Below are 24,932 nucleotides of genomic sequence, written 5' to 3'. Positions count from 1 at the left end.
TTCCACCTGCCTTTGTTTCCCGTGGGGCACTGCCCTGTCTGGCTGCCTGTCAATCAAGCTGACTCCTCTCAATGGTCCTGGGAAGATGAAGGTTGAGGCCAACCATCCTCACCCACGTGGGCCTGGGTTCTCTTGTCCTTGAACAACAGCGGGGGTGGCTCTGGGTCTCCTGGGCTCCAGGGTGAGCCTTGGGCCCTCGGGGAGGTCCCTTCTGGGGCCCTGGGGTCCCCTCTCGCTGGGGGGCTCCCTTGTGTTTACTCCTGTGGTCCCTGTGGGGACCTGCGCTGGCTGAGCCCAGCTTCCACCAGAATCGCCACCAGGATCAGCAACACCACGCCCACCAGGCCCAAGCGGATGCTGTTCTCCACCGTGTAATCCCGGGAGGCGGGGCCTGGAAGCAGAGGGCAGTGGTCACTGACAGGTGGACAGGGCCAGGTCAGGCCAGACCCTAGGAGGCTGGAGCGCCTTCTCAATGGGGGGGACCTGCCCCTTCCTCTACACCCCTGTGCACACTCCCCGATGGCTGAGCTGTCTGGGAGGCCATTTCTGTGGGTGAAGGTGTCACTTCTGTTGGTGGGAGGGTGAGGGCAGGGCGTGTTGCTAGGAGACAGAAAACGGTGACAGACGTCTCAGGCAGCTGCTCCCCTTCTCTGGACGCCCTGCCTCCTAATTCCCCCAGGGAACCTCCCTCCATGGGGAGCACCCAGGCCCCGCCCCAGGAATACCTCCACCTTCAACACCTCAGGACCCCTAGGTGCACGTCCCCAGGTGCCACAGCCAGTCTCCTAGAGGACCCCAGGGCGGGCCCAGCTGCAAAATGCAAACCTGCATTTCATCAAACTCCAGCAGGGAGCTAGGATGTCCCCCTCCTGGCTCTCACCGCCCCCCCTTGCACCTCCCTCCCGTCCCCCCCTCCCAGTTCCCCCACCGGCCAGGGTTGAACTGGTCTCTTGCTGTTGAGGATATAAATGTCACTGCGCTCCCGTGTCCCCCACCGTGAGAGAGGCAGAGCCCCTGCCCACGGCCACCCCACTGCCCACTGCCCAGCAGAGTCTGAGGAGGGGACGCCCAGGCTTTGTTCCCTCTCCCCAGCCCACGTTCAGGGTGAGAGTTGAGGTCTCCAGGGGCTCCCCTGAAAGGGGCAGGGCAAGCACAGAGCCCAAGTTCCACTTTGCCTGCCCCACTCACCTGGCCCTTCACTGCCCACAGCGCCCACACCTGGCCTCTTTCTCTGTACCTCCCAGTAGAGAGGACGCCCCGACACCCCCCAGAAAGGGCTCAGGGAGAGGAGGTGTTGGGGTCCAACCCCAGCGGGTCCAGAGGTCCCCAAAGGTGTGGACGGAGTCAGCGAAGAAGGAATGACACGGAGACAGCCTTCAGTTGATCAGCAGCCTAGTCAGGACCTCTAGCCAGGATCTCTAGCCAAAGTTCTGGTCGGGATTTCCAGCGAAGTTCTGGTTAGGAACTCCAGCGGAAGTTCTGGCCAAGTTCTGGTGCCATGTTCTCTAGCTAGGTTCTCCAGGTTCTCTAGCCAGGTTCTATCCAGGTTCTGTCTCTAGGTTCTTCAGCCAAGTTCTATAGCCAGGTTCTGTCCAGGATCTTTTGCCATGTTCTCTCCCTAGGTTCTCTCGCTAGGTTGTGTGTCTAGGTTCTGTCAGTTCTACCCTCCTTTACACTTACACTCTATAATTCTATATAGAATCGTTTTTTGGGAAAGAAAAGTAAAAATAATACAAACTATATCTAAAAGAAAGACAAGGTATTTACAAATATAGCAGAAAACAAAAGCTCGATGATTCTTTTCCTTAGGTGTCTATTCAGTAATTGCTCGACTGGAGCCAAGAGGAGAAGCGAGGAGCACAGCAGAGCTGTACCTAACCACCAAAGGTCAGAAAGCACCACATTAAAACCACCCTGCAGTCTTTGAAACAAAGTAGCCTGTCGAGACCATTCTAAATATAAACATGCTATTTTTTTTTCTTTTGCAGAAATCAAACTTGAGATGAAGCCTCCCGGTGAGTTTAAGAAAATCAATCCTTGCTTACAATACATTCAGTATAATTTTGTAAGTGAAGAAGCCAAACAAAAAAATCTCTAATAATCTCATCTTTTTTCAGTGAAATATTTTCCATTAATAATATAAACATTAATACATAATGATTTTCATAAATAATACAAACATGGGGCTTTGAGAGTGGGGGGAATTTGAAATAATGTCCCATACCTAGGATCATGCCAACTGGTATGGCCATAGAACAAAAACTTTCACAGGGAATAAACTTGCCTGCCTGGCTGCATATAAAGTGTGCCTGTATGGTTCTTGTCCATATGGTGGGTTCTGCTGCTGGAAATGCCTAACAATCAAACACATCTGAGTTGTCTAATAAACACCTGTGTTCTCAGTCCCTCTGTGCTGATCATTAAATGTCCCTTTTCAGATATTCCTGACTCCAGAGTTCCAATCCCTACCATGCCTATCAGAGCAATACCGCCAGAAGGTGAGATTTGGGACCAAAACTCCTGGGTTTGGGGCAACAATATTCTACCACTAGGAAATTACCAATGCCAGACCATAGCAGAGAGCCAGAACACACTTCCATGTTATGTTCTTCACTGTGTAATTAAAAAGCAGAGCAAAAGAGTAGTGACAGTTATAAATATATGCTATTTTTATTTCATCTGGTAGATGAATAGGTACTATAATACCTTTGAAGAACTGAAAGAAATTCATGAGATTTTTGTTATGCTTCACATAATGAGAAACCAAACCACGTAACTAACTGATGATGGGTGTGTGTTTTACAGAAATCCCTCCTACAGCTGTTCCTCCTATCCCTGTGTTGCTACCATCACCTGAAGAAAAGAAACCACCAGCAAAACGTATTGAAGGTAGTATGTGTTCTTTACCTAAATGTCAAAATACAGAATTAACTATTGCAGACCTGGAAAATGTTGTTTAATGCAACACATTCTCCCTCTAGTGGTCAACAGGTGGAATTGCCTTTCAAAATGTAAATTATATTAACTAACCAAATGCGTAAGTCATGGACCTACAGGCTGAAAATCGCCAGACAAACCAACAACAATGCTTAATATTAAAATATTTTATTTTAATGGAATTGCTTAAACATTAATGTCAAACTGATTTCATGTTTCATATTTTTCTACTACATAATAAAACAGTACAGTTGATTTCTAGTAAATCACATTCGTTTTATGGTCAAATTAAAAATTATAGTTTGGGTTGTTTTTCTCAATTACAATGTCAAATACTCTAAACTTTACTATTTTGTTTAAAATATATGATTTAAGCTATCTTTACTACATTTGATTTTTGTTTTTTAAAGCTAAGGAGTGAGCTCACCAATAAGGAGCTCTTGCGTGTGCCAGGTAGTTGCTCCTCTCAAACATTTCAATAAGTACTGGTTATGCCGCCAAGTTGCTGAACTAAATTAGTCAGTAGACTGTCTAGGACTTGCTAGGGTTTGGAGGAGTTTAGAATTGCTTTCAGAATTTTCCCAGCATCACCAGGAAGATTCTACATGTCCAAGTCACATTTTTTCATAGCTAAGCCACCGCTACTATAGCAGTTTCCTGGGTTTGACATGCTAGTCCCATACAACCCACTATAGTTGGTGTTAAAAGGTTGAGCTATTTTTCAGCCAGGCCCAGGAGAAATTCAGTTAAAACACACACACACACACACACACACACACACACACACAAAACTTCTAGTTTTGTGACTAATACAATCTCAATAACAAAGAAAATCATTTTTTATCATTTATATGAACATAGTCAAATATGTTTCATCCACTTCTGAAAGCAGAGAGGAACAAAATTCAAAAATCATAAATTAGATTTCCATTTATATTTATTGTCAGGAATAATAATTCATCTTAATAAATGATTAAATATTTGAGTATTATTGTCAACATGGCTAAGTTCAACTGCCCACAAGGAAACTTGAGAAATTAAATCATATTTTAAGAATTGAAAACAGTGTTATTTATTCATGAATACTGGGAGCCATAATCAAGTTATGAATTAGGGCCACGATCAAGCTATAACATCAGCAACAACAAAAGAAAATGTCCACAATATATCATAGATAGGTCTTTAATTTTACTGATTCACGTGTTATTCTTTCTCCTGACAATCAAGTGTTCTTACATAAGTGAAATAAAGATGAAAATATGCACCTTTTCTACTTATGATATCACTTAGGTTCATTCTTAATGTTTTGAAAATGTTAATTTGAAGCAGGCATAAAATCATTGAAGATGTAAGGTCACCCTACATATTCTAACTCCCTCTAAAAAAAATGTTTCTGCATTCTAGTCCAAGATCTCTCTGAACCAGATATCTTGCAATAATGTGCAGTCTCTTTTTAACCATCAAAACATATGAAAAACTATCTTAATACCTCCTCGTTTCCTGAAAACATTTTGGTTATTTACATCTGACATCTTATTTTTTAGTGACCAAAAAAGCTGTGAAGAAAGATACCAAAAAAGTTGTCGCAAAGCCCAAAGAAGAGGAACCACCACCTAAAGGTATTATAAATAAATAGTCAAAGTAGGAGCTTACTGCTTTTCTTTTGGTTACAAATTTTGAATCCCAAATAGTGGAGGGTAGAGGAAGATAGGAGTTTGAATTAAGGAAATGGTACCTCTTCCTTCACTTACTCTCACCATCTTCTTGGACTCAGTTCTCACTTTCTCTTCCTCAACTTTCTTTTTTCTCTCCTGTGCCTGTGCCTGCCCCTGACACCCAATGGCAACAAGAGATTCTTGTTATCCCTAGATGGTGATATAAAGAAGGCACTACCCTCTATCCAACAGCTGGTCTTGACCAAGTCACACAGTGAAAGGTCAAGGGCCGATGGGAATTCCAGCTGGCTGCTCCAGCCCAACTTAGCATCCTTCCTGGTTCATAAATGTCAATATGTGCAGATAAAAATACACAAAACCTTTTTTTAAAAATTCAATTCAATTACTTGAATTTTTATTATGTCCTGGAATGTTTTTAGGAAAAAAGGAGAACTAAATTTAAATAGGCAAATTTATCTGCCCCTTTGGGTATTTAGTCAATGTGTTGACTAAAATTAGAGTACAGCAACTTCCTTAGAGAAGGAGAATCCAGGAGCACAGGGCCACTCACTGAGACTTTTTTTCTGAGTGGTCACTTGTGAAATATTATGGAATAAAATAAAGCTCAAAAAGCATGTATATTTCCTGAACTTTTTAGTTAATCATTAAAAAAAGTTAACATGCAGTGACTTTTAACATTAGGCCTATTGAATATTCTCATGGTCCGTGTTAATTTAAATTATTTTAAATCAACCTAAACTAGAATAAAACTTCAGATTTCCTGTATTTTTTCATGAATATCGTACTGCAGGCCCTGGCCCGTGTAGCGGTCGCCAACCGGTGGTCCGCGGACCACTGGTGGTCTGTGAGGTCCGAAAGGTTGGTGACCGTTGGACTGGAGCACCATCCCGATACGCCAAGGTTGTAGGTCCCATCCTTCAACCAATGAATGCGTAAATAAGTGGAACAACAAATCAAAGTTTCTCTCTCTCTTTCCCTCTCTCTAAAAAATATAGGTAATATGGCATTGCATAGCATTTCTGGTGAGCTACATTTGGATATTATGAAAGCATTTGTTATATTAGTAGTAGTTATAAATTTTACTATACAAATGGCTAACAAGGGTGCACAGGATTAGTAAGCATTAAAAACATGTATTTTATGTTTTTAAAGTCCCAGAGGTTAAGAAGCCCCCACCTCCCACTGCCTTAATTCCAGCAAAAGGTAAGTAAAAAATTTATTAAATATTTGCATTCTATTTACTTCTGAGATTAACATCTCTGCTGTGTATTCTTATTTTGACATACTGGGCTTCCAGCTTATTGTAAAGTCGTGGAGTTCCCTCCGCTATGTTAAAACTAACATTAGAAATGATGGCTATTTCATATTGCTCTAATCCCAGGAACGGAAACCCAGGCAGATGTTTATGCAGCCCCAGTGCAGTGGACACAGGGGGAGAAGTGGTGAGGGCTAGGATGGGGAGGGGTTCATCTCTGGTTATTTTAATTGTAGCTAACACAAATGTTTAGGATCACATAAATAATATTAGCCTTTAAGAATCTTTAAAAGTTGTGTAAAAGCAATGAACTGATTTGGCTACACAATTTTAAATATTATCTTTATCAAACTGACTAAAGAGTCATATTCGATAGTAAAAAATGTAGCTTTAAAATTAGAAATGTGTTTCAAAGTTAGGAATTTAAATAGAGGTGAGCTGCAGAAATGTTAACTATTAATTCCAAAAATGATGGTATTTTACAAACTGGAGCGCCTATAAAACAATGGAAGATATATCCACTTGATAATATTTACTGAATGCCATTTGCTCAGCCTGGGAAAATCCTCAAATTAAGAGTAGAATGTATCTTGATAATCCTGATAAAATTCCATAGTCAACAAAAATTTAAATGAAACCAACACAAAGAAAACATAAGTTATCAATATGACACTGATGTAAAACTTGACTTTCACTTAGCGAAGTAATTGTATGGACATATTTGACATTCTAATATCATCATGTATGTATGTATGTATTTATTTATTTATTTAATTTTAGCTCCTGAAGTTATTGACGTATCCTCCAAGGCTGAAGAAGTGAAAATAACAACCATAACCAGACAGAAAGAGGTTCGGGAGAAAAAAGAAGCCGTGTATGAGAAAAAGCAAGCAGTCTACGAGGAGAAGAAAGTTTACATCGAACCTTTGGAAGAACCTTATGACGAGCTGGAGGTCGAACCGTACACAGAGCCATTTGAAGAACCTTATTATGAAGAACCAGAGGAAGACTACGAAGAGATTAGGGAAGAAGCTAAAAAGGAGGTTCACGAGGAATGGGAAGAAGACTTTGAAGAAGGGCAAGAATACTATGTAAGGGAAGAAGGTTATGACGAAGGGGAGGAAGAGTGGGAGGAGACTTACAGAGAAAGAGAAGTAATTCAAGTTCAAAAGGAGGTTTATGAAGGTATGCATCAATCAGGTGATTTTTCTCTTTTCTTTATTTTTGCTCAGTTCATTATATTTTCAACGTTATTAACCTGATTAGCAATGGCTACAGATAAAATGATTATTTTCATTTTTTTAAGGTTAGAAACCTTTAGAAACTTAATTTTTAAGAATCGTTTTCTTCAGTTACTTTCATGCTTTGACGTTGTAAGTTGAATTATTTAGCCCCATTAGTAAGATTAAATTTCAAATGCTATTTTCTGAAGCAGAAGTTCAAGTTTTATACTCACTGCCTTGCTGCACCTCTGCTTGATCAATATGTCATGAGGAATCACATTAGCAAGGAAGAACCCAAATACAGTACACAATTACATGTTATTCTTAACTGATTTCATGAACTGACCTACTTAAGCACCCCTTCTCATCCTCTGTTTTTGTTAAAGAATCACATGAGAGAAAAATTCCAGAAAAAGTGCCTGAAAAGAAAAAAGCACCACCTCCTAAAGGTATGTAATTGGAATTATTTAAACAGATCAGAGCATCACCATCATTATCATGGCTTATTTGGCAAAGGTATACAAATCACTAGTTCAATCCAATAGGCACAACTTCTTCTCTAAGTTTTATTGTATCCATGAATCTTTTTCTAAGACTATCTAATTCATTTAGAGGGGAAAATATTTAAATGATAAAAAGATTACTATGGAAAATATAAAATAAAATATAACCAAACTAGTTGAAGTACAGAAACTTGTACTTAAAGTTCAGACACTAAATTTGTCTCTTTCTACAAAAAATTATGCACATATATACATATATAGAGAGCAAAACTATGTTAATAGAAAGTCTAAAAGTACTGCAATTTCTTTAAAATACTTGCAGTTGTAAAGAAGCCAGTAGTTGAAAAAGTTGAAAAGACTTCTCGAAGAATAGAGGAAGAAACCGTTCAAGTCACAAAAGGTATTACCATTTAAAACATGTCTAGTCTTCTGTGCACAACTAACCTGTTTACCGATACATACACATTAGTTATTTGTAGTATCTAAACTAAGGTATTTTAAAATTGTGTGCAAAGCATTCTTCTTTACAATACAAATATATTTGTACATATTTTTTAAGTACCCGAAGTTTCCAAGAAGATTGTTCCACAAAAACCCCCTCGGACTCCAGTGCAGGAAGAAGTTGTTGAAGTGAAAGGTATATATCTTTGTCTTCCAGCTAGAAGTTTTAATCCCTTTTCAATGGATATGGATATGTGTACATATATTACTAAACAATTTACAAATCTGGAACCACCAAAATAAAGACATTCTTATATAATATTCATTTTATGTTGAGTTGCACATATGTATAATTTAACGAAATAATATTATCTTTGCTTCTAGTTTTACTTTATAATTATGTAATTTCTTAAAGGGAGGTTTTGTGTTGAATGAATAGTCTTCTAACTTTACTACGCAATGCAGTCCATGCATAGAATATTTCCCATCCTCTCATTTACATGGATAGACCCTAACAGATTGGGAAACGCATCACATTACATGTGAAGAAGTTGTGTCTATTTGATTCCCATTTAATAATGTTTGATAAAGGCTGCATGGGTCGTTTGTCCCTGTAGATCAAACATGATTTGTTTTCTTATGAACAATGAATTTGTCCTCAAGCTATCACATTAACCCACTCATTCTGTGTCTAAACACAAATATAGTGTATGACCTATGTATTTGATCTGCTGTGTTGCTGTAGAAAAATAAACACTAACATGAAATACTCTCTTTCTAGTACCAGCTGTGCATACAAAGAAGATGGTTATTTCAGAAGAAAAGATGTTCTTTGCTTCTCACACAGAGGAGGAGGTGTCAGTAACAGGTATAAGGCGAATTTGAATTTGGGGGGCTCAATAGAAGGGCTTTAGATGGATTTTCCTCTTCTTATCTAATTTGTGATTATGTAGGCCTCTCTGTCTCCTTGTCGTTCCCTGTCATCTTTTCATTTCTCATGTGTCTCCATTTTAATTTGTATTTCAATATTCTCTTTAAATTACAATGACCACCCACAATGTGGCATACCAGTAATGAAAATGTACATTTTTTCAAGTTCCTGAGGTACAAAAGAAAACTGTTACCGAAGAGAAAATTCATGTTGCTGTTTCCAAAAAGATTGAACCTCCACCAAAAGGTATTGATGCATTCTGTTTCTAATATCTTTTAAAATTTCCATAGTAAATATCTGAATACGTTAATCTATAATAATAAAAGCATAATATGCTAATTAGACTGGACAGCCGAACGACCTTCCAGATGAAGCCGGGGCTGCGAGGACCGAGCCCCTCGCACGAATTTCGTGCACCAGGCCTCTAGTATTAAATAAGATTTAGTCACATAGTCAGTAGACCCACAGTCACTATGTACAAAGGGCATCACAGGAGGGGGATGGGAAAACCAGGAGGAGGGCACAGGAGAGAAAAACAAAAGATACTGGAGGCTCTGTCCACACTTTAGGGAGCTTACAATCTAGTGACCAGCTGTTTGGAAATACCAGCTCACCAGAGCTGATGGTTAAATTTTCAGGAACTTTGCTACCCAGTGTTTAATACCTCCATGATTGAACGTTAAATTATTTAAGCTTACAGTTAAATAAACTACATTTAAAAAAACTATGCTAATAAACACTCACCACTCCCTATTTTACCGCCCTTTATTATTATAAAGGTTGTTTACGTTGATTGTATCTGTGTGGGGGGAATACTAGATAAATGGTGTGCTGTTGCACATCTCTTCCTAATCCACAATGATGACGTCACGGTTGTTGGCCAATATGGGAGTATTTGCACCTGGACGGACACTGGAACTCAGAAATTGGCGGCAGCTATCCCGCCCCACCCTGCCCCTGTCACATTGTTAAACATTTAGAGTAGGGAAGATACTTGAGATCATCTAATGCAGCTGTTCTAATGTAGCTGCTTTATAAAAGTTACGTTTCTAAAACTAGTGTCTGAGGAAAGGGTGCTCCTACCTGTTCCTGGGGTTGTGGAGGCTCCTGTGGTTAAAGATGAATAACAGTCACAGCATGTTCCAGTCAGTTATTCGTCCATTTCCCTTTACTCTTGTTTCTAACACATTACTTTCTTGCATTCAGTTGGTGTACAACGGGAATGTCTGTTCTTTATTTTAATTCTAAGTTTTGCAACAATGTATGCTTTGTCAAAATGCACGCTTTCTAAAAAACAGTGCATTTGTTTTTAAAGTCCCTGAGCCACCTAAGAAAGCTGCCCCAGAAGTGGTTCCTGTTCCCACTCCTAAAAGGGTGGAGCCCCCACCAGCCAAAGGTAGAATAATATATTTTTTTAAATTTTCTTAGTGTCTGCCCTCTTGTATCTTCTACAAGATCTGTATTTTAACAAAGGAGCATCTTCAAAACATTTGTAATATGTTTAATTCTGTGTATGTTGACCTCCTTAATGTGTGGTAACGTGTTATACAAGTATCAGTACCATTTGTAGACTCCAGACTATGCTAATGGGGTCTTTGTCAGCTTCCTGTAACGTATGTGATGTCTCTATGGTATTGATGTATTTGCCATACATTGTCGTCACAAGTAGAGCATATAAAATGCTTCCTAAATTCTTGTGCTCTTACTATTTATGCTTTAATGTAATCTTAAGTGTCTCAGAAGAAGACTAGATATTCTCAACATTTTTTCAAAAATGGTATCTTTAAAGTTCCTGAAGTTCCCAAGAAACCTGTGCCAGAGGAGAAAAAGCCCGTTCCTGTACCCAAGAAGGAACCTGCCGCTCCCCCAAAAGGTACATCAGACTGGTCATGGGTAACCCTGTGCCCCGAATGGGAGTCCCTTGCTTTCCATGGTCTTTATATGCACTGCGCCGTCTTTCTATTTTATGTCTTTTACACGCCCCGTGCATTTTTCACTTGTCTGTCAGCTTCAGGGGTCGTGCTCTTGACATCCATTATTTATGATATTGAACATTCCAAAGGTACCACCAAAAAATGTTACTAAGAAAAGCAACTACCTCAGACAGCTATCTTGAATTTTACTATCTTCCCTCTCTTAGAGAAAGAAGAAATATTTGTGAAACTCAATTTCTTCAGGCATGTTTCTAGGGAAAAAAACTTTCTCCTCATAGATGTGACTTTGTCTTAATTAAAAAATGCTTTCATGAGTCTTGATAAGATCCAAAGACTGACAACTGCAGGGTGTTGACAGAACTGAATGTTTACTAGATAAAAAGGCACCCAGCACTGCTCGTAGCTGCCACTCATCCGAGACGTCAGTAATACTGAGTCCTCAATAGTTGGAAATATATTGATTTTTGACATTGACTTTCACGATATTTCTTGAGACATTAATAGAACAATAATATTTGTCCTAAACATTGCAGTTATCTACTTAGCTAGTCAAGGGATCTTTCACATTTAGATTCAGATGTGCCAGTCCCTTGCTTTGGTGTTCTGGATTTAGTGTTTGTTTATTTTGTTGTTTTGTTTTGGTTTGTTTTGTTTGGTTTGGTTTTGGATGATAAAAGATACTACCTTATGGAGGCCAAGAAGCTACAAACTGGTCAATTATAGAGAGATTCAGTAAGAATTCAACATCATTTAATTTAGGAGAAACCAGGCTTACTGAAAGGAACTTACATAGTGTTTCCAATTTCTTCCTAAATCAAACCTGCTTTTCACTTTCTCAAACTCGTGGCTCTTTCAGAATTCTGGGACTTTTTCTTTAATCAAGTGATTTTTAAAGAATGATTTCTGATGATCTAATCATTAAAATATAATGAGTATATGAAAATAAAATATAATGATTATAATAAAAAAGTGATATTACTAAAATCAATACTAATATCAAAGCCACTGACCACTCCTGAAGGAGGCATGTCTGTTTCTAAACAAACAAATACACATACTGACATGTGTACATGTGTGAACATCCCATGTATGTAACATAACTCATACACACATGAGTGTATATCTGTATAATGACATCAAAATATTATAAGTGAAGGTATAGAGGTGCAGGGGTTCACAAAAACTGCCAATATCTTATTTAAAGTGGAAATATTTATTGCCAATAATGCAGGCTGTTAAAATAAATCTGTCAATTAAAAGTGCAACATCATCAACACTAGCACAAATAAACTAAACCCATCGTCAGCCTATGCTGGTTCAGGGATGCTATTAAAAGCTATTGAGCCTCTTAGAGAAAATCACGTATGCACATACCCTCGAAATTTTGTACACAGAACTCTCCAAAGCCATTGACACGTGGACGTCAGATTGAGAGGCAAAATAAATCTGTCAATTAAAAGTGCAACATCATCAACACTAGCACAAATAAACTAAACCCATCGTCAGCCTATGCTGGTTCAGGGATGCTATTAAAAGCTATTGAGCCTCTTAGAGAAAATCACGTATGCACATACCCTCGAAATTTTGTACACAGAACTCTCCAAAGCCATTGACACCTGGATGTCAGATTGAGAGGCTTACTCTAGAATAATAGTGTTTCCTGAGTTTTGTATACACTGCAAGGACACCAAAAAAATATCAGAAGGGGAAGGTGGGGGGAATGTAAAATATAGATACAACTATTCTAAAGAGTTCTTAGTCTCAGTCTAAAATAGTCTTAGATAACTTAAAATCATTGTCCTATGGATTCCATTTCTCAAGCATAAAGAGATTTTATATACTATACGCACACTCCATAATTGCTGACGAATTTGTTTTTATCAAAAGCATATCAGTGCCTAAAGAGAAAATGGATTCTGTACACATCCTTCTGTGTGTGTATCTTATTTTTAATTGCCTAAATGCCTCTGTAACATCACCTGGGACATTTATCAGGTTGTGACCTTTATAACACTGTAGTTTACTTGTATGCATTATTTTGCCAAAGCACAGAAAATCTATAACAATGCTAATGAACTACATAAAGATCTTTGTATGTGCCTATGTCCATTCACAAAAGTGATACGTACCTGAACTAACATTCTGTTTTAAACACTTTAAGTCCCAGGAGTGCCCAAGAAACCTGTTCCTGAAGAAAAGATTCCTGTTCCTGTTGCAAAGGAAAAGGAAGCCCCCCCAGCCGAAGGTACAGTGACTTACTTAGAAAAGAAGTTAAAAAAGAAAAAAAAAACGCCCTATTTATATATCTTGAGTACAAAACATTTTGGTGTTTAATTACCTCTTAATTTAGTTAGTTAAATTCAAAATGAATGGTTTATGGTGTGAGTGAGAATTCCACAAGTGTGTCTGTCCACCTGCCTACTTTCTTTAAAAAAAATAACTGTACATCAGCTGCTTTTTAAAATATAAAGTCACTTCTCAAAATTAATGTCTTTTCAAGTTCCCGAAGTACAGAAGAGGGTTGTCACAGAAGAAAAAATAACCATTGTTACTCAGAGAGAGGAATCGCCACCACCAGCAGGTACTCAGTCCTCGCTCCATGACATAACTGTCTTTCTTTCAAGCTTCTGTAATTGCATGTCTTCGTTAATGGGCCTGCCCGTTCGATGTTGCTCATTTATTTTGCCTTCCTGAGAATTTTAAAATCCAATACTATCCTTTAAGTGCCAGAAATACCAAAGAAGAAAGTTCCCGAAGGAAAAAGACCTATTCCTCCTCGGAAGGTGGAAGAAGCTCCGCCACCAAAAGGTATTGTGTCTCCATCTTTCCGAGAACCATCTTTCGAATAGTATGTTCCCAGGCCAACGCTGATTTTGTTAGTTTTGTGCTATGAGTACGTTGTGGGTGTATATCTGTGTTTTGTGTTGGGCTTCGGAGAGACAACATTCAGGTTCTGAAAAGTACATGTTTTTAAAGTGCCAGCTCTGCCTAAGAAACCTGTCCCAGAGGAGAAAGTTTCGGTACCAGTTCCTGTTGCTAAGAAAGCTCCTCCTCCCCGAGGTAGGGTTTGTCCCACGCCTCTGACAAAAATCTTCAGCCTGTGAATTCTTGCTGTTTCCTGTTTGTGTGTTTCGTGTCCTGACCCCTTGTCTGTCCTCCGATAAAATGTGTGTGTGTGTGTGTGTGTGTACTCATGGTATGTTATGTAACTTGTTTTCCCATTTTGCTAGTGAAAGTGTGGTACTGTGCAAATCTTCCCCAAACTCTTGAGAGAATTGTTAAGATTCTTGGTTTTTCAACTTCAACCTTCATGCTTTCTTAAAGCTGAAGTTTCTAAGAAAACCGTCCTAGAAGAAAAAAGATTTGTTGCTGAAGAAAAGCTATCCGTTGCAGTTCCTCAAAGAGTGGAAGTCACGCGGCACGAAGGTACATGAGCAGAAGAGAGAAAGGGAGAAATGAGTTTGTGCGTGTTTCCTCGAAGTCTTCTCTTCTTCCCAGACGTGACTGTTGACCGTAGCAGTTGTCCTTATCACTGTCTACTTGTTGTAGCCTCTGAGCCTGAGTCTGTGTCTTCATTGGTCCTGGGTCAGTCTTAGGAAGTGACTGGGGTGCTGAAAATGTGACCACTGGGCCACTCTTGAACGTAATTTGAATGTTCCTCTCAGTCTTGAGCTGGGCTGTCCCCGCATCTTAAATCAGCCCTCTCCTTCTTGTAATGAGGAACCACTGTGGAGCCACACCCTAAGCAGACAGAAGAACCATTATCCATCTTTAGGGAACACGTGACTCTTAGTAGTATTTCAGGAGACTGAATGTAAATTAAATTTTATCTTTTAAAGTATCTGCAGAGGAGAAATGGAGTTATTCAGAACAAGAGGAAAGAGTGTCCATTTCAGTTTATAGAGAAGAAGAAAGAGAGGAGGAGGAGGAGGAAGTGGAGGTTACAGAATATGAAGGTAAATGATTCAAATAAGCTAGACATGATCTGGAGTCTTGATAAGTTATTTTCTTTCATAGATAATTTATCAATTAACAAAAAGTGACACAAATTTAGTGACTATCTACTGGCCTCATCAGATATATCTTTTGATCAAAACATGAGATTTAGGGACATTACTTAGAATAAACATCTAATGTATTCTTGTCCATCCTCTCTTATTTGTCCAAAAGTAGGGAGTGGGGAGGGGGAGGGGACGAAAAACTTCATATTTATAGGTAACTAATGGGGCAGGTATCTCTGTATTCATTTATCCTTCCATTAGGTAGGATTTGGTTTCAGCGGGGTGGATTGGCATAATCTTCACCTTGGTGGTCTGATGTCTAAAACAGGTGTAACATAAAGCAGTTTGATAGCACAACTCACTAATGTGTCCTGACTCACAGTTTTAAAATTAAGAAAGAATTGTTACATTCCAGAAGTCAAGGCCATGTTTGAGAGTGAAGCACTGAGCACATAGGGCTTTCCTATATTTCATGTTTGGAAAAAACAATCGTGTAACATCTTTGGTTAGACTAACTTGTTATTCAGATGTTCCCATACCTGTAATGAGAGTTCTCTATAGTGTCTTAAGGCTTGAACAGGAAGCTGTATTTCAGTGTTGTGATACCTTTTCAATGAATGAAGATACCACTAGGTATACTGATCAAGTCCAACATCTGAAAGAATGTTCTTAAGAAAGTTCTAATGTGGCTCTTAAGATAAATCAATAAGTTTTAACAAATTAACTCTCTTCCCAATGAAAAAGATGAGTAGAACTGTATATTTAGATGCCCTCAGTGCATCTCTGGCTTATAAATGATGCCCCACCCCTTCTCTGCTTGGCAGAAAAGTCCATGTGAAATCCAGATGTATAGTTTTAATGGAATGGCTTGGAATAACAAAATGAGACATGACTCCCAAGAGGAAGACTACCTGTTCTTTTGTATCCTGGGAATGGCCAAGAGAAGGGGCATAAGTCAGGAATCTAATGGATTCAAAAAGGGCGCTCTTCCTTCCAGAAATGTTTGGGAAACCAAACATAACATGAATGCAAAGAAAGTTCTCATTGTATGAATCTGATTTGAGTTTTTGACATTATGCATATAATTGCCTTTGGTACTACAGACTCTAGTTGAAAGGAAAACATTCTATGATAGTCTTATGTTTTTATTAAGCCCAAAAGATTTAGGAGAAAGCTGGGTAGCCTATTAAATTTACTTCTAATGTAAAGATATATGTCTATAACTAGAGTTTTCTAGTCTAGTCTATAATTAACTTTATACACATAGGCTCTTTTGCCATACCTGCCCTACAAAACTGGGGTGGGGGGGACTTGTTTCCAAGTCCTCAGTAGGTTTTTCTTATGTGATACAGGTCTGGTCTTTCTTATAAATGTTTATGCTTCTTCAAGTATGTTTATGTCTTGTAGCCTTTGAATTTAGAGTTTCTTTTTTTTTTAACTTATCTTCAAATACTTAAAAGCCACTGGAATTGTTTTTGTCTTGTATTTGTCCTGTTCTTCCTGTAAATACAAGCATTATTATATCTTTATGATATACTGAAATATTAAGTTAATGAAGCTTACTTCCCATACTCTTTATTAAGGTACATACTTTGATTAAAATGTTCTTTGTCGCTATTTTAAATAGTAACAACCAGGGATTTGGCAAGTGTTAAACTTTTGCCATTGTAATTACTCTTGGAGCAATAAATTACAACTCAAGTTTAACATGAAAAGCACTACAACTTACCTTCTTTAAAATTGATGTCTTTAAAGTGCTGGAAGAACCTGAGGAATATGTTGTAGAAGAAAAACTGCACATTATCTCCAAGAGAGTGGAAGCTGAACCAGCCGAAGGTACATCAACTCTTGAATTAGTTCTAGCCCTTTGTGTCACATTCTTTATGTTCTCTTGTAGCTATTGTCTATATTACAGACGTTGATAAGTATCATGTCTAAGTAAAAAGATTCCTTACATTTTTATTAAAAAGAAATATGGACATTTCTACAAATGTATTTTATAATCTTTTCAAGTGCCTGAGAAGCGTGAGAAGAAAATTGTACCAAAACCAAAAATTCCTGCTAAAATAGAGGAACCTCTACCAGCTAAAGGTACAGTTCTTGCAAAGAAATGATACCACTTGTCTTAATAGCTATAATAATGTCTTTAATATAAACACTGCCTAAACTTTTGTCAGTGTGTGTGTGTGTATAAACATTTTTGCTGAATATAGTCATTAATGTTTGTGTAAATGTGTAGTCTTTTCAAAAAGTGAGTTCTTTGCCGCCAAACGAGGTCACTTCTTCTGTAAGTCAAACTAATATTCTTGAACATAATCTTTCTGAAGTTCCTGAAGCACCTAAGAAAACTGTGCTAGAAAAGAAAATTCCGGCCGCAGTTCCTAAAAAGGAAAAGGTGCCACCAGCTAAAGGTATATTGGGGTTTACTTTTTCTCGTAGAATGCCTGTCTTTTTTAACCTTAAATTCATACATTCTTCAAATTTTTATAACATTAACAAGAAGATAAATGTGCCTATTGTATGTTTGACTGTGTTGCCTGATGTCTTTTAAGTGCCAGAAGAACCAAAGAAACCAATTCCTGAAAAAAGGGTTCCTCCCAAAGCGGCTAAACTAGAAGAGCCTCCCCCCACCAAAGGTAAATGAGACCCCCCAGCAGGAAAGCTAGACACGTGTCCCGTCTTGCGTCCTCTCGCTGCTGTCTTTGGGTCACACCTTTTACGTGGAGGTTATTGGTGTGTGTTGGTGGCAGTGGTGTATTCTCGCCTTGTCTATGGGTGGAGTATTACTTACTTGACGTGAAGTTTATTTGTGTGTACCTTGTAAACTGTTACATGCTAAACAATCACAGTACTTTCTGGCTAATATATTTTTAAATTCCACTTTAAGTAATATCACTCCCTAATCCTACAATTATCTTTTAAGTGACTGAGAGGCACATGCAAATTACCCAGGAAGAAAAAGTTCATGTTGCTGTAACTAAAAGAGAGGAGCCTCCTAGAGCCAGAGGTACTTGGAGCCTTTGCACACACAGAATGTTGTCCTGACCCTGTTCTCTTCACCACGCACACTGGTTACGGGTGCTGGTTGTTGTCATTATTACACGCATTGTTTTATGTTGGAAATAATGACAATGTCAGGTCTTTTATGTTTGAGTTGCTATGAAACGACTACCTTTTGGTGGTTTGAATGAAGGAACAAGTCTTTAAAGTGAAATCTGTCTTTAAAGTGCCCGAGGAACCCAAGAGAGCTGTTCCAGAAGAAAAGGTTCTCAAACTCAAACCTAAAAAAGAGGAGGCGCCACCGGCCACAGGTACACCAACTCTTTCAGAAATTGAAATAAGCATATAGGTATTGAAACTAATCTAGTGGAGTTTAGGTTCTTGGGGAAAATAATTTAAATATATTTTAATGTAATATACATATGTTATTTCATATCACTTTAAAACTAAACATTTCAGATACCAGAAAGTATTCTCTCCTCTTTCTTTTCTTTTCTTTTTTTAAAATATTTTTTATTGATTTAAGAGAGGAAGGGAGAAAGAGAGAGAGAGAGAAACATCAATGATGAGAATCAATGATCAGCTGCCTCCTGCACACCCCCTACTGAGATCAAGCCTGCAGCCAGGGCATGTGCCCTCGACTGAAATCGAACCGTGATCTCCTGATTCATAGGTCAACACTCAACCAGAGCCACGCCCGCTGGGCTTCTTTCTTTTCTTAAAAAATCTGAAGCTCTCCCCAAACATGTAGATACTTTTCCTTAAAATGTACTTGTCATCTATTATGTCTTTGTCTATATGCTAAACTTGTCTGCCAAAATGCTTGTTTTATGTGGCAATCTTTGATGAAAATTAAAAAATTTTTAATCCTTTAATTTAATCCTTAATTTTTTAAAATTTTTAATGTGATTTTCTATATTTTGCTAGTAGATTATGAAAATATTTTAGGATTAAGGTGAAGAAACTATGTAACACAAGTTTCTGTCTTGTGCTTGTTTCATAGTCATTATGTTGTCTAGTTGCCTTTTTAAACAACTGTGACCTCCTGATTCATAGGTCGACACTCAACCAGAGCCACGCCAGCTGGCTTTCTTTCTTTCTTAAAAAATCTGAAGCTCCCCCCAAACATGTAGATATTTTTCCTTAAAATGTACTTGTCATCTATTATGTCTTTATTTGTTTATATGCTAAACTTGTCTGCCAAAATGCTTGTTTTTATGTGGCAATCTTTGATTAAAATTTTAAAAATTTTAATCCTTAAATTTTTTAATTTTTCATGTAATTTCTTATAATTTGCTAGTAGATTATGAAAATATTTTAGGATTAAGGTGAAGAAACTATTTATGTGACACAAGTTTCTGTCTTGTGCTTGTTTCATAGTCACTATGTTGTCTAGTTGCCTTTTTAAATGCTTATAAATACTACTTGATCTTCTGAAATTACTGTGTCTTTAAAGCATTAAGTAGCTTAGAAAACAGTATATGTATATTATGTCATGTTTATTTCCAATTCTACTGATTTTTCTTGCCATTTAAATGAAAAATTTGAACAACAAGCACAGTTATGGTCATCTTTGTCCTTGGATTGTTCATACACAAATTCTCTTAATACATATATATTTAAAATCTTGCAATTCACTTTTAATAATTACTCTTTTTAAAGTGACTGAAGTCAGGAAAAGAGCTGTTAAAGAAGAAAAGATATCCATTGAAGTTCCGAAAAGAGAACCTCGTCCCACTAAAGGTATATTGTGCTTTGACTAAATAATAAAATGAAGCATGAAACTACGCAGCTCTTTGCCTGCTAGCTCCTAATTTGGCTCCCATTCTTTATTGGCTTATTGTTGACTAAAGGTGGCGAATCTAACATTTGAAATCATGAATAGCAAATGTACACTCTGTAGTACCCTGGCCAGGAAAGGACAGTCAGAGTCTCCCATAATTAGTGCATGAGACCATCACAAAGGGAATGAAATCAAAGCACATTGTCATTCTGATCCCTAAATGGGCTTCAAGTATAATGTTGCCTGTTGTCAATATTATTCTAGAAGTAACTGTAACAGAAGAGAAAGAATGGTCTTACACCCGAGAAGAAGAAACTGTTTCAGTGCATCGGGAAGAGGAATATGAAGAATACGAAGAATACGATTATAAAGACTTTGAGGAGTATGAACCAGCAGAAGAATATGACCAATATGAAGATTATGAGGAACGTGAACTTGAACATTATGAAGAGTCTAAAGAATATATCACAGGTATGAACAAAACTGCAAACTTGAACCACATTCAGTACATGCAAATTCCATTAGAACAGGATACAATTTTGGGTGCCCAGAGAAATTTGGAAAGAACTTTGTTTCCTTTGGCAACTTCAAAATGTTTTTTTTCTTGGATAACTTCTAGAAAAATATCTCTATAATAATCTTACTGTTAGATTGGGTTTCGGGAATAACCTATTTACTCCTTATTTTTGCTTTAATGCAAAATAGCAATGTCACTACATTTCTTTCTCCAAAAAGTTAGGAATTTATCTTCAAATGCCTATGGTCATTCTAATACATGATCAAAAACTTCTGAGCATCTCTCATTATGAGGCTTGTTGTGATCAAGCATGATAGGCTATTGAGAAAATTCTCTAGCCTCAGGGGTCCCATCATCAAACTTGACAAAGACTTTCAAAGGTAAAGGCAGAGACGAATGCTAACAAGCAGTTGTGTTTTATCTCATGAAGATCATATTTTTAGGCATATAATTTCAGTTCCAAAGAATTTATTTTACTCAAAAAATTGGAACTTTGAAATGAGTCAGTATTATGTCCCTTAATTTCTGATGTTTCTGAGTCTAACTTTGGGGTCATTCTGTGTAGTTTGGAAGATAACATTAAAAGTCAATCTTATATAGACAGGAGATTTAACCACCATTTTGTCTACCAGAAGTGAAGTGAGGATTTTAATATGTAAGAGACAGCAAAAATTACCTAATAGAAAGCAATAGCAAGGAGGAGAGGGCACTGTAGGCTTGTTTAGGTTTTTTAGACCTTATCCTTCTGGGATCTCTGATTCTCACTCACCTCTAGAGGCTATGACTACACCGTAGATGAAAGAGAATATTTTAATTATTTGAGTGTATTTAAGAAATACTATTTTTTATTTATGTTCTCACATCTAACATTAAATACCCTGTATGTACTTTTAAAGAACCTGAGAAGCCTATCCCAGTAAAGCCTGTACAAGAAGAACCGGTTCCCACAAAACCAAAGGCCCCACCCACTAAAGGTAGAGTGAGAAAAACTTTATCAGTACTGAGAGACCTGTCTTCATGTCAGTCATACTATACCTGTTGTAGTGGCAGTATACCATTCATGTGTGTGTTTGGGGATGTTGTGTTGTATGTTGTATTTCTTAACTTTTTATTCTTACTACTCTTGAGCAATCGGGTTCAGGTTTGTAAATCTGTTAATGTTGATATTTTCAAGTTGTGAAGAAAGCTGTCCCTGAAGAAAAAGTACCAGTGCCCATTCCTAAGAAACTCAAACCTCTACCACCCAAAGGTACTTTTCAGAGTGATAACTCCCCAAACGTCTTTGTTACTTGTGTTCTAGAAACGTGTCTTACCACCTTGTCTGCCATTCTTTGTTTTTACAAAACGTATTGTTGTAGTCCTGATTCTTACATGTCAGTTTTTCGTATATTTTTATTTACACTGTATCCATGTGGTTGGTTTTAATGCTCTTCAATAATTAATATCTTTAAGTGCCTGAAGAATCAAAGAAAGTTGTTGAGGAAAAAGTACGCATTTCAATTACCAAACGCGAAAAAGAGCAGGTGACTGAACCAGCTGCTAAAGGTATAATAATTTCCTTCTTAGACCGGGTCTTTTTTAATGTCTTTTATAAAATCCAGGCAGCTATGCTTCACTTCATTTCATTGTTGTGTGTCTTTTAAATTAATCGTTTGGAAAATATTGGATGTAAAAATCTGTAGATACAGGATAAGAAGTTAATGTTACCTTTAAAAGGCAAAGTTATTTCAAAATATATCCATAGCCTTTTATACATTGGCTGCATCCTGTCACATGGCTACAATATATAGAAAATAGAATGTTTGGATGTCAAGTCAGTGACCATTTGGCACTTTCCTGGTTTATCTAAATTGATGTAATGATATAACCGTATTCCTTCTAAAGCCATTCTGAAGATTAAGAAAAAGCTAACTCAGTGTCTAGTAATTTTTCTTCTGCTTTTTACTAAGTATAAAGTAACTTCTCTATAATTTCAGAAAGCTTAGTTACCTAGAATTTAGCCTTTCATTTCCAGTAAGGGATATTTCCTATAGGCAGAGACACCTGAACACTAAACATGATTTCATATTTGGGCTCTGCTCCCTCAAGTTTACTTGAGTACTTCTGTATGTTTTTATCCCAATGTGGTTCAGAATTATTTCCATGGAACATGTAAAGTTTCTTATGGATGAACTATTGCATATCTATCACATAAGAAGCACTTGAAAATTATTCTATCTGCTTAAAGAACAACAAAGCAAGAGTTGTCTGGGTGGCCCGTTTCTTACATTAAAATGTCCTTATACTTAATATTTCAAGTGCCCATGAAGCCCAAGAGGGTTGTCACAGAAGAAAAAGTGCTTATTCCTAAAAAAGAAGTAGCAGCACCTGTTAAAGGTACTCAATGCCACTCTTTTTAATGTTTTGTTCGTCTTCTTTGATATGAAATTCATGTTCAGTTCTATGTGTGAAGTTCTTCTGTGTGCAAGGCAAAGCCTGTTCTTCTGTTACAAATGGTTGTGTTCCTAACATGTCTAAATTTTGTTGAGATATTGGAAAATGTCCAACCTAAAGATAATATCTTTAAAGTGCCAGAAATACCTAAAAGACCAGAACCAGAAGAGATTGCCTTTGAAGAGGAAGTTGTAACCAAAGTAGAGGAATATCTTGAAGAAGAAGAAGAAGAATATGTTCATGAAGAAGAAGAGTACCTTCATGAAGAAGAAGAGTACCTTCATGAAGAAGAGGAAGTCATAACTGAAGAAGTGGTACCAGTAGTTCCAGTCAAAGGTAGATTACATCTCCTACAAAGGGATACAGAGCAGCATCTTTGGAGTCTGAGTATCTAATTTGATCAGATTCTGGGGTGTATTAGTACAGACGACCAATTCTGCTTATTTTAGAAATAGACACTTTTAGATGCTGAAGTATGATTTCTGCAGTTGTTTTTTACATTCTATATCTTTTTGCAACCTTTCCAAAATTCTTAATAATATCTTTAAAGTGCCTGAGATACCTAAGAAACCTGTTCCAGAAGAGAAGAAACCTGTTCCTGTTCCCAAAAAGAAGGAAGCCCCACCAGCAAAAGGTACACCATCATTCATATCATGGCCAGAGGAAAGCCTTTAGCTGCAGATAAATAGTTAACTATCTTCTGAGTTCAAAACCTTGTGTGTGTTGTATCTGTTGTTAGAAATGTTAACTGTACTTTGTATGGATGTGTTGTCACTGGTAGTTAGAACTTACCGATAAACAATATCTTTAAAGTGCCTGAGATTCCTAAGAAGCCAGAGGAGAAAGTTCCTGTGCCCATTCCTAAAAAAGAGAAGGCTCCACCAGCTAAAGGTACCTCTCTTTGTAGTCCATCAAGGGGATAGTGTAGTAATCTACTCACATAGTATAACTTGATGAATCATATCAGTTCTTTCCCCATAATGATATTAACAATATTAATGACAAGGCAAGGACCCACCCAACTGGTTATAGGAGCAGTTTACCGTGCAGCCATCTCTGAATTTTGCTATTGTAGCATGCTGATGCTTCATGCTTGGCTCCTCCTCCTTAGTGGAAATCTCTTAGTGTAAAATAGATACTTATCATAACACCAAAATGGACAAAACCACTATTTACCAGGCATTGTGTGCTGTCTTCGTCACCAATCTATGTTTTTACAGTGTTGTTGTTGTTTTTCTAATTTTTATTTTTGTGAATTCCTTTGTTTGTGGCTGTTGTTTTCAATCTTAAAGTGAAACTGTTAGAAGATCTATGATGCTTCAATTAAGTCCTGAGATTGCTGGATTCTTCTCAGTGGGTGGACAATGTGACACTAACCCTATTTGATATCTTTAAAGTTCCTGAAGTACCCAAGAAACCTGTGCCAGAGGAGAAAGTGCCTGTACCGGTTCCTAAAAAGGTGGAGGCTCCACCCGCAGAAGGTACATAAACTTGCAATGTTGCAAATCATTTTTAATTCCACATTTGCATGTGAGTAAAAATTAATCTTTGGGGATGCAACTCTTTCATATTCCTGTATGGGAAAGAAAATATTTATTTTAAGGATAAAATCCTTCTTGAGATACCTTGGTTGTAGTTTTACTACCTTATCTTGATCTTTTTGAGGCTATGCTTCGACTCAAAATTTTATGTTGTATAAAATATTTTTCTAAACCATCTCTTTAAAGTGCCCAAGAAGCCTGTGCCTGAGAAGAAGGTGCCAGTTCCTGCTCCTAAGAAAGTAGAGGCTCCACCTGTGAAAGGTACATCACTTCACCTTTTAAAGTGCCTGAGAAAAAACAAACAAACCTTTTTTTAAAAAAAAAATATGTTTATGTATATTCACATATAAATGTTCCCACATGTTCTTTAAAATTGTCTTCTTAGAAATATAAAAATCAGGTGTTTCGTGATTCTTTTTCATGCCTATTGTACTCAAACATGTAAAAGAACACGTGATTAAAGACAAATAATATCTTTAAAGTGCCAGAGGTGCCCAAGAAGCTCATTCCAGAAGAAAAGAAACCAACACCTGTTCTGAAAAAAGTAGAGGCTCCACCCCCCAAAGGTACTTTCATCTCTAATAGAACCAGGGCCAAAGGGAAAACTAGCTGCTATTGCACAGCCTCACTAATTCTAATTAATGCTTGATGACCTTTACGTTGCTGACATGTGGTGCTCTATGGTCACAGATGATTTGCTTTTCGTGTTGTTATTAATGTTGTGCATACACGTGATGCTTGATGGTTGAATAAATAT

General features: G+C 37.6%; 1 protein-coding gene across 1 annotated transcript in view; it reads left to right on the top strand.

Moving 5' to 3' along the window:
• TTN (titin) overlaps positions 1-24,932 on the top strand; it is a 282,573-nt gene that overhangs the window by 113,291 nt on the left and 144,350 nt on the right. The window contains exons 105-142 of the mRNA XM_014546416.1: positions 1,810-1,887; positions 1,989-2,015; positions 2,439-2,498; positions 2,806-2,889; positions 4,482-4,556; positions 5,766-5,816; positions 6,649-7,053; positions 7,478-7,540; positions 7,917-7,994; positions 8,154-8,231; positions 8,817-8,903; positions 9,132-9,212; positions 10,282-10,362; positions 10,756-10,839; positions 13,062-13,145; positions 13,401-13,481; positions 13,625-13,708; positions 13,877-13,960; positions 14,225-14,326; positions 14,740-14,856; positions 16,657-16,737; positions 16,915-16,992; positions 17,229-17,312; positions 17,454-17,537; positions 17,825-17,908; positions 18,129-18,212; positions 19,564-19,644; positions 19,949-20,155; positions 21,098-21,175; positions 21,376-21,450; positions 21,654-21,746; positions 22,500-22,577; positions 22,770-22,970; positions 23,185-23,268; positions 23,448-23,525; positions 24,032-24,115; positions 24,362-24,436; positions 24,658-24,741. Of these exons, the coding sequence (XP_014401902.1) occupies positions 1,810-1,887; positions 1,989-2,015; positions 2,439-2,498; positions 2,806-2,889; positions 4,482-4,556; positions 5,766-5,816; positions 6,649-7,053; positions 7,478-7,540; positions 7,917-7,994; positions 8,154-8,231; positions 8,817-8,903; positions 9,132-9,212; positions 10,282-10,362; positions 10,756-10,839; positions 13,062-13,145; positions 13,401-13,481; positions 13,625-13,708; positions 13,877-13,960; positions 14,225-14,326; positions 14,740-14,856; positions 16,657-16,737; positions 16,915-16,992; positions 17,229-17,312; positions 17,454-17,537; positions 17,825-17,908; positions 18,129-18,212; positions 19,564-19,644; positions 19,949-20,155; positions 21,098-21,175; positions 21,376-21,450; positions 21,654-21,746; positions 22,500-22,577; positions 22,770-22,970; positions 23,185-23,268; positions 23,448-23,525; positions 24,032-24,115; positions 24,362-24,436; positions 24,658-24,741 (3,597 nt within the window). The remainder of the gene's footprint in view (positions 1-1,809; positions 1,888-1,988; positions 2,016-2,438; positions 2,499-2,805; positions 2,890-4,481; positions 4,557-5,765; positions 5,817-6,648; positions 7,054-7,477; positions 7,541-7,916; positions 7,995-8,153; positions 8,232-8,816; positions 8,904-9,131; positions 9,213-10,281; positions 10,363-10,755; positions 10,840-13,061; positions 13,146-13,400; positions 13,482-13,624; positions 13,709-13,876; positions 13,961-14,224; positions 14,327-14,739; positions 14,857-16,656; positions 16,738-16,914; positions 16,993-17,228; positions 17,313-17,453; positions 17,538-17,824; positions 17,909-18,128; positions 18,213-19,563; positions 19,645-19,948; positions 20,156-21,097; positions 21,176-21,375; positions 21,451-21,653; positions 21,747-22,499; positions 22,578-22,769; positions 22,971-23,184; positions 23,269-23,447; positions 23,526-24,031; positions 24,116-24,361; positions 24,437-24,657; positions 24,742-24,932) is intronic.

The sequence above is a fragment of the Myotis brandtii genome, unplaced genomic scaffold, assembly GCF_000412655.1.
Source record: "Myotis brandtii unplaced genomic scaffold, ASM41265v1 scaffold112, whole genome shotgun sequence".
Classification (NCBI taxonomy): Eukaryota; Metazoa; Chordata; class Mammalia; order Chiroptera; family Vespertilionidae; genus Myotis; species Myotis brandtii.
The sequence above is the reverse complement of the archived record's forward strand: the minus strand, read 5'-3'. Positions and strand labels throughout refer to the sequence as shown.